The sequence below is a fragment of the Callorhinus ursinus genome, unplaced genomic scaffold (assembly GCF_003265705.2).
Source record: "Callorhinus ursinus isolate GAN/ISIS: 27379988/994484 unplaced genomic scaffold, GSC_fseal_2.0 scaffold13, whole genome shotgun sequence".
Classification (NCBI taxonomy): domain Eukaryota; kingdom Metazoa; phylum Chordata; class Mammalia; order Carnivora; family Otariidae; genus Callorhinus; species Callorhinus ursinus.
In genome coordinates, this window is record NW_027397075.1 from 6,640,648 (window position 1) to 6,650,074 (window position 9,427).

A 9,427-nucleotide genomic window follows, 5' to 3' on the forward strand; every position below is an offset into this window, starting at 1 on the left:
CAGCTATTTCCAGGGACTGGGAGAGGGAAGAATGAACAGGTGACTTGCGGAGGATTTTTATGGCAGTGAAATACTTTGTACGCTACTATGGTGGGAGATATAGATCATTATACATGTGTCCAAACCCATAGAATGTACAACCCCAAGAGTGAACCCTAAGGCAAAGTGTGAACTTTGGATGATAACAATGTGTCAATGTAGGTTCTTCAATTGCATCAAATGTCCCACTGGGCTGGGGTCATTTGATAACAGGGGAGGTTCTGCATGTGTGGGGACAGGGGGTATATGGGAAATATCTATGCCTTCCTCTCAATTTTGCTATGAACCTAAAAGTGCTCTAAAAAATGAGGTCTTAAAAAATATGGCGGGTGTGGTTCACTAAGGACCAGATCTTGAGTGAAATGCTCCACCCAGGTAAGAAGAGTTCACTGCGCCCCCTACTGGTTAGTTCTCTACAATGGGCTATCTCTTGCCCTACCTATGCAAAATAATGCCATCTTTTGATGGATTAACATGAAGGCTTGTTAATTTTCATAAGTCTGACTTGGGTGCAATAGGCCTTAGTTAATCCTCTGCCTTAATTCAGAACTGTGAGCTCAATCCCCAGTTATTGGCAAGCCCAGCCCGGCCATCTTTTTTCAAGGAGGAAGCTGGACTTAATTTTGGTGGAAGCATGAAGGGCTGGGAAGACTTGTCTAGGAAGGTCTTTCTTCGAATCAAGTCCTTGAGTCCTGGTGCTCTGTCCAGCAGGTTCACCAGCTTTTTGTCCAGTAATGATAGAAACATGGAGAAGTGGGACCAGAGATGCAGGGAGCCCTACTCTGGCCAGCTCTGGTAGAATAGGGTGATGGCACACTCAGCTAGCCATCAGAATGGTCTGGAGGGAGTCATTCCCACCCCCCACCCCCCAACGTGGTTCTGATTTTCCAGGCCTAGAATGTGCTGTGTTGACTGGGAACCACCATGTGAAACATAGCAAGGTTTTCTCTCAAATTCCTGACCATGAACAGGGGAAGATTCTAGGACTGTGGACAGAGACTAGAGTCTCCTGGAGAAGATGCAAGAAGTGATAACCACTGAGCTAAGCTGCAGAGTTGAGAGAGAGGAGACTCTGGAGCCAGGGGGAGTCCTGCTGTGTGACTTGGGACAAATGACTTAACCTCTCTGTACCCCACTTCCTTGTCTGTACCATAGGATTATATTAGTTGCACCTCACTGGTGGTTTTTGGTGGTGGGGTGAGGGGGAGGTTTGACTGAATGAGTTAAGATTCAGTGAGGGCTTTGTTTGGTGCCTGATACAATTTTTTTTTTAAACTGAGATTTATTTGACACACAACAATGTATAAGTTGGAGGTATACAACCTCTTGACTTGATATTTATGTTGCAACATGGTTACCATTGTAACATTAGCTAACAGCACTGTGGTGTCCCAGAGCCATCATTTCTTCTAGTATGGGGGGCAACTCAGATCTAATTTCTTAGCAAGTTTAATGTTTATAATCCAATTTTCTGGTCTGTGATCACTGTACTGTGTATTAGGTCTCTAGGACTCTCTTATCTACTGGTTGCAAGTATACAATTTTCTAATAGCATTATTATCTGTTGTTTTGTTTTGTTTTTGAGGTTTCAAGGCAATCTCTCCTTCGTAAACTCCCAATGATCCTCTGGCATAAAAACCAGAAGTAAGGCTTCCTTTCTCAGAAGTAAGGCTCTCCTCGGTATGTTTCACATCTTCTATGTGTGCGTCTCATTTCCCCACTGGGATTTTAGCTCCTATAGGCCCGCCCCGTTTGATGTATTTTCTTCTTTTCTTTGTAGCATTTGGCACCACCCAGAACATGTTGTGGGCCTCTAGGCAGCTGTAAGGGGATTTTCAACCTTCAGCCCTATGGGTTGGGGGCCAATGAACATGTTTGAGCTAGCAGAATTCCTGGTTTCAAAATAGGAGAAGAAAGTGGATCAAGTATAAGAGTATAATTGATTGTTTCCCGAAAACATCATGTGTCAACCAGTCAACTGTGTCTCAGTTTAACTCTAAGAAAGTAACATTGAATGTACGCTTCACTGTCCATCAGGGGATGAATGAATAAATAATCTGTGGTTTATCCGTCCTGTGGAATAGTATGCAGCCACGAAAAGGAGGGAAATGTGGACAGCCTGCCACATGGCACGTGAGCCTGGAAAACAGGATGCTTGGTGAAGGAGACCAGTTGCTAAAGGCCACATAGCGAATGATTCCATTCCTGTGAAATGTCCACAGTAGGCAAATTCATGGAGACCGAACGCAGATCAGTGATGACCAGGGATTGGGGTGACAGGAAATGTGGAGGCTCCTGGTGATGGGGTTTCCTTTCGTGGTGATGAAAACGTTCTAAAATTGGTTGTGGTGATAGTTGCACAACTCTGGATGGGCTGAAAACCATTGAGTTGTGAACTTACAATGGGAGAATTTTTGGATCTGTATTATATCATAATAAAGTGGTTTATAAAAAGCAGATTTATTGCGGGAGGTAGGTGCCAATGAAGAGGTGCTGGGCCTGCAGGGCTGAAGGAGGTGGTGGCCCAGGAGGTTGGCTGCCTGGAGCCTAAAACCAAAGGTGCGGGTGGAGGTTAGTTTGAGCTGAGGAAGAGGAGGTGGGGTCTGGGAAAGGCCACAGAGCACAGGTGAGCAGACCTGCCCCTCTTTTTTTTTTTTTTAAGATCTTATTTATCTAGCAGAGGGAGAGAGAGCAGAAGCAGGGGGAGCAGCAAAGGGAGAGGGAGAAGCAGGCTCCCTGCTAAGCAGGGAGCCTGATGTGGGGCTTGATCCCAGGACCCTAGGATCATGACCTGAGCCGAAGGCAGATGCTTAATGACTGAGCCACCCAGGCGCCCCTTCCCCCTCTTCTTAACTGCTGGTCCTAATGTGTCAAGGAGGGAGGCCTTGGACCTGAGCTCTGAGAGACCCTGCAGCTGTCCTGTTTGGTGACATCCATGGCTAAGGCCTGGCTTCACCTACCCAGAGCAGTGGGACAGACAAGCCAGACCTAACGGTGATGATGGTTTCACGACATTGTGAATGCACTCAGTGCCACCAAAGTACCATTTAAAAATGGATCAAATTGTAAATTTGATTAGACCCCGTTAAAAGAAAAAGAAATCAAACCATGGCCATGTTTGCCTTCTGCCCCGAGAGCTCCATTTACAAGGCTTGAAGAGGCAAACCTTTCTTTCCTCGACACTGAAAAGGGATTTTCCCCCTCATTGGTCAGAAGTCCCCCCACCCCTCCTCCTGGGTAGAGTGCTAAGAACTTTATTGGATGCTTCTGATTGGCTGGGTCTTTGCTCTGGAAGCCCCCTTCTCCCCCCTCCCCATCAGCCCTGGGATGGGAGAGTTGATCCAGGCTGAGCCCGCCTCTTTGGGAAAGAAAATTCCTTTCAGGGCGCTCTGTGCCATCAGAGAGAGGTTGATGGTGTGGGGCTTCCTTGGGCTGGTAGCGGTGCTGGTGCCCATGAGGCTCCTCGGTCTGGTCCTGCTCTGGGCGCTGGTGGCAGTGACTTCGGGGAGTAAGTAAAGCTGGTGCGGTGCTGGTTCTCTCGGGCGGAGCTGGGCCAGCAGTTCATCCACCTGGGACAGTATTTTAGCAGCTAGATGCCTGTTCACCTGTTCCTCTGCCTCCCTTGGTTTGGCCTTTCATGGGGAAAAGGAGAGCGAGCTTACAGGTGGATCCCTCATTTCTTGCTCCTGTCTTCCACCAACATCCTCTGAAACCTGAGACCAGATCTGTAACCCCGAGCGATGAAATGCTGACCTTGGACTCTTGAGCCCGTGAGCAGGGATGCTTAGCTGTCTGCCAGGGTATATGAGGTGGTGAGCTTGAAGATACTAAGTAGCTCTCTGATGCAGGGTAACTGGGTGAAGTGAGCTTTTATGTGTTGTCTGTTTACTGCAGAAGGGTCTAGGACAGCTCTATCCAATAAAATAGAATGGGAACCAAAGTGTAATTTGAAAGTTTCTAGCAGTCATGTTTAAAAAATGTTAAAAAGGAACGGGTGACATTAATTTTAAGAATATATTTTACTGGACCCAGTATAACCAAAATCTCATTAGAAAATGTAATCAATGTAAAAAAGTATTAATGAGATTTATTTTCCATTCTCTGAGATCCAGTGTGTATTTTATACTGGGAGCGTATTACAATTTTTTTTTTTTTAAGATTTTGTTTTTAAGTCATCTCTACACCCAATGTGGGGCTCGAACTTACAACCCCGAGAGCAGGAGTTGCGCACGCTACCCAGTGAGCCAGCCAGGTGCCCCCATATTCCAGTTTGGATACTAAATTTTCATCGCAAATACTTGACGTGTATTTCGATTTCCTAAGATTTAGAGTTGAAAAAGGAGTTTTGTATACTAAGTTGTTCTAAACGTACTTAAGTTTTCCAGTGGCTGACTTTAGTATCGGTTTTTAATTTAAAATTAAATGAATAACAAAAAAAATTAACAAATTACAAAATGAAAAGTTCCTCCATAACACCAGCCACAATTCAGATGCCCAATAGCCGCACGTGGCTGGCATCTGCCTAAGGTACTGGATGGTGCGGGTCAGATTATAGCTGTTTTTTGTTGTTTGGGTTTTTTGGCTATGTTTTCAGCACTTATTTGCCTGGTGCACAGTAGGTACTCAGTAAATCTGTGCTGGATAAATGAATCAACAGGGACCAGAACTGACATCGGAGAAAGCTGAAATGAGTCCTGATTTCGTTTCCAGGCTGTAGAGATAACCTCAATTTCAGTCCCTTTCAGATCTCTCCCTAGAAATGAGTAGGATCCTATGGGAAGATTTCTTACCTCCCAAGACTCTGTGTTCCCCCCTCCTTTGTTGATCTTTTGAATAGGATTATTGAATCATTTTGAAACTTATTTTTAATTTAAATATATTTTTTAAGTGCTTGAGAAGTAGAAGGGAATAAGACTCAATCTGAGCACTAATGTTCTTTGCACACATCTCGTTTCTGGAGCTCATGGTGGATGGGGGCTTGCGGGCTCAGCTGCTTTGCAGAGTAGCTGGTGGGTAAAGCAGGTTGTTGGATGAGCAAGTAAGCAGAATGCTGGATCTGTGCACAATCTGGGGTTTAATGATCATGCATAAATTAACGATAATACATAAACAGGTTTAATTTGGTGTCCAGAGTACATATTGTCAAAGAGTTGGAGGAAAATTGGGAGGGAAATCCATTGAGTTAAATGTCTTTGAAATGTAGTTTTATCCATCGATACTCTGCTTGAGTGCAAAGAGCATTTTGTTAGATGACACACAACATTTGGGAGGTGGGAACATCCTACCATGTTCTTTTGTTGCAAAGGGTCTATACAAAATGGTGTAAAATGCACTTTACCCTGTTTGGGGGAAGTGTTTTGTCTTTCAAGGGATTAAACAGGCTGGCATAGGTAATGGTTAGCAGTTGGGGCACAGTGGAGTGGGTTTTTTTTTTTTTAAGATTTTATTTATTTACTTGACAGAGACACAGAGAGAGAGGGAACACAAGCAGGGGGAGTGGGAGAGGGAGAAGCAGGCTTCCCGCGGAGCAGAGACCCCAGTGCGGAGCTCGATCCCAGGACCCTGGGATCATGACCTGAGCCGAAGGCAGATGCTTAACGACTGAGCCACCCAGGCGCCCCTGGTGGGGTGGTTTTGAGGATAGAAATGGTATTACTGAAAAGCTGTTGTATGAAAATGGCTGCGGATGGATGGATACCTGGCTGAGGCTGTCCCAGGAGGGCTAATTATGGCCAGAAATATGCAGGCAAGTGGCTGAAAGGAAGGACAAATGAGAGTGACAGAAGGTGGAAGTGGGAAGGCCTCAGGCTGGGATGGGCGGAGGGAGAGCTGCTGGGGAGAGGGGCTGGGAGGTTCCCTGCAGAGGGACCTCAGTGGCCCGAGGTAGTGGCTAAGGAGGTCTAAGGAGGTCGGGAGCCCATGCCGTTCATGCTGTGGTTGTCTTCTGCAGCTGAGAAGGTGGTGGTGCAGGGTGGGGATGAGGTGTCCCGAGACCCACCAGGGAGCAGTGCTAGGGTCCAGCATTCACTGCTGCAGCCCCTTGGTCTGGCTTTGTTGGTTCGTAGTGGTCAGGGAGGGCCCTACTGGGGCGAGACCTGAAGCAGCCTGGGGTGTGAAGAGCAGGAGGAAGAGTGTTTGGGCAGGAGGGAACGGCATGTGCAGAGGCCTTGAGCTGAAGAAGAGCCAGTGTGGCTGGAGGGTGAGGGCAGGATGAGATGTGGCCAGAGGGCAGAGCGAGTTCAGCTCTCGTGGTAAGGATGTCCTTATGAGTGCATGTGGCTCGGGAGTGGTGGGCAGGAGACTGAGGAGCTGTTAAATCAGGAGTGATGTGATCAGGTTTAGGTTTTTAAGATGACCCTAGCTGTGGATGATGAATTGTGGACACGGGGAATAGTTAGGAGGCTACTGCCATCATCTAGGCAAGAGAAGGTGTGGCTTTGTCTAGAGTGATGGCCAGGGAGATGGAGACACACAGAAGGAGGGAGGGAGGACAGGAGGGAGGCAGGGATGAAGAGATGGAGAGAAAGATGGGGAGGAGGGGAGGAGGGAGGGATGGAGAGATGGAGGGAGGAGGGGAGGAGGGAGGGATGGAGAGATGGAGGGAGGGAGGGGAGGAGGGAGGGATGGAGAGACGGAGGGAAGGAGGGAGAGAGTCCTGCATCTGTTGATGGAATTGGCAGAGTGTGCTGATGTACTGGATTTGGGGTGGCAATAAGGGAAAGGAGTAGCAGTACAGATGACTCCCAGGTCACCAGCTTAAGCAATCGGGACAGTGGTGTGGGCAAGCAAGATGGGGAAGAGCAGGTTGGGTAAGGGGTGGGGAGGTCACTCCCAAGCCAATGGGATGCAGGAGAGCTGGCGTTCTCTCGATAAGAGAGAGAGAACCTTGAACCCTTAACCATCCCATTCACAAATAGATCAGTAGCCCATGGGTTGGGGCTCTCCTTCCTCTGGCCTTGCGCTCGTTCCATCTCATCTGTGATTTCAGAAATTCCAGATTCGCTGGTGAGACAGGCGGCCTCCTGCATGATGGTGTGCACAGGTGAGCAAGTCTCCCAGGAGACCTTATCGCACCTCTGGTGACCAGGAGACAGGATGGGGCGGGGGTGGTTGTGGGAACAAGGCTGACCAGCTACCGGGTGTGATTCTGGACAGCCTCAGAGGGCATGTCCCCGTTCCCAGGGGAGGCTGGTTGCGCGGAGCAAGGCCAGTTCTGGAAAGGCCATCTGGTCATCAGCAGTTAGAGAAGCAAACAACACACCCAAGGTAAAGCGCCCACGGGCTTTGGCCTCATACCTTGTGGTCCCCAGGTGGAATAAACGTCTGTGCTGGGTGATTCTATTTGCATTTTGGGGTGGAGTAGATGAAAGAACCTCAGGGCAAATTCTTTGGAGGGAGAGAAGTATCCTGGGAGTGAAAGGTGTGGCTCTGTTTGAGCACATGAACATGTTAATTCACTTGAAAGCCCCAGAGAAGGGTGGGGTGTCATAGTTAGTCGGTTTTGCAATCGGTCCCCTGGCCTAAATGGAGGGTTAGAAAAGTACAGAGCTGTCTGCTCCCTAAATCAGCCCTTTCTGCCACCTCAGTGCCCCTGAGGCCCATCAGCTTGACAGTTCTGCCCCCATAAGGGTGATCAGGGCAACACCCTCCTCGCACACACACACTATAGTCCTCAGGGCAGTAGGTAAGGAGTCGGACTTCCAAGGTTGGCATCCCAGCTGTGTGACCTTGGGTGAGTTAGTTAACCTCTCTGGGCCTCCGTTTCTGCCTCTGTAAAATGGGGAAACTAAGAGCACCCACTTCAAAGTTGGGTAAGAGGCCTAAATGGGTTCACGTAAGTGTAGATCATTAGTTCTGAACCAGGATGATGGTACCTCTCAGGGAAATATTGCAATGTCTAGAGATGGTTTTGGTTATGGCAACTGGGTGTCCCATCAAGTGGGTAGAGGCCAAAGATGACATATAAAGCTCTTAGAAGGGGGCCTTAGCATCTGAGAGCACCGGCTGACATTTACTAAGCACTAACTGCTAATATTGTAATTTTCTTCTTGACCCTCATAGGAGTATGTAGCCCCCCAGCCTTCCCCTGCACCAGGAGCTGGCAGCTCATGGCCCAGATGGAGGGAGGGAGGTGGGAACAAAATGTCCAAATAGTCTCCATGCAGTTGGGTCCCAGAGGGTGATGGGTTGTCAAGGTGACACTGTGCCCTCTGTCTGCTCTGCAGGATCAGCTGATCCCCACCTCCCTGTGGGCACCAGATACACCTATCACTTTTCTACCAACACCAGTACTGGCCTGCAGGGATACCCAATGGAGGGAAGTGGCCTCGGTCTCCAAGGCTGGGTCATCGTTGATGTGCTTGGCCCATGCCAGATGGCCTTATGGGTGAGTGTCTTTGGGTAACAGAGAGGTCACAGCGATACTGGGGAAGGCCAGGGGGAAGCCACAGACCCCCAGCTTTGCAACAGAGAGGAGATTTCCGAGGAATCTCAAAAATCAACAAGTCAGGACTCCGGAGGGTAACATGGGAACATGGCGCCATTTTGGTTGTAGGAGGTGCCCAGTGGGGAAATAGCAGTGTTTAAAAAAAAAAAAAAGAGTAAGGGCGCCTGGGTGGCTCAGTCGTTAAGCGTCTGCCTTTGGCTCAGGTCATGATCCCAGGGTCCTGGGATCGAGTCCCACATCGGGCTCCCTGCTCGGCGGGAAGCCTGCTTCTCCCTCTCCCACTCCCCCTGCTTGTGTTCCCGCTCTCGCTCTCTCTCTCTCTCTCTGTCAAATAAATAAATAAAATCTTTAAAAAAAAAAAAGTAAGGGTATTCCTTGGAGCAAGTAGGGCCATGGGATGGAGACAAGCTGCGTCTTTGGTAGGAATGAGAATCTAAGCTTGGGAACCTGCAGGTCCCAGGAGTGAACAAAGCCAAACCAAGTCAAGAGCCTTGTAGACAAATGAAGACACTGGAGTGGATACCCAAGGCCTGGATGGAGGCCCCCAGGCCTGCCCTGGGCAACTTTATACTGGACCCTGGGCCTTGCTGTGCCTGGGTCCATGGCTCGGGTTAAAGGCAAATGGTAAGGTGGCATGGGGTGATATTTATTCTGGGTTCAGTTGAGGCAGAATTATGAGCTAGACTTGGTAGTCATAGATTTCCTTTTATCAAGATTTTCCCCAGAGTTCCCTTGTGTTCTTGCAAGTGGAAGTGCCTGCCTATTTATTCCTGTCTCCTTCCTGATGATTCTCCGTTTCCTGGACAGACCCTCCTACGCAGCATAAATGGCCTCTTAGTTTCACTGGAGTCTTCCCTCAAGCTTGAGAAGCATTTTTGAACTGGCTGGAGCGCTTGCTGACAAGTTTCTCAAAAAAAAAAAAAAATTTTTTTTTTTTTTTTT

General features: G+C 48.3%; 1 protein-coding gene across 1 annotated transcript in view; it reads left to right on the top strand.

The window, feature by feature from the left end:
- Positions 1-5,958: 5,958 nt before the first annotated feature.
- Positions 5,959-9,427, top strand: part of LOC112811463 (uncharacterized) — a 142,873-nt gene continuing 139,404 nt past the window's right edge. The window contains exons 1-3 of the mRNA XM_073900261.1: positions 5,959-6,082; positions 7,028-7,081; positions 8,265-8,425. Coding sequence (XP_073756362.1) covers positions 5,959-6,082; positions 7,028-7,081; positions 8,265-8,425 — 339 coding nt within the window. The remainder of the gene's footprint in view (positions 6,083-7,027; positions 7,082-8,264; positions 8,426-9,427) is intronic.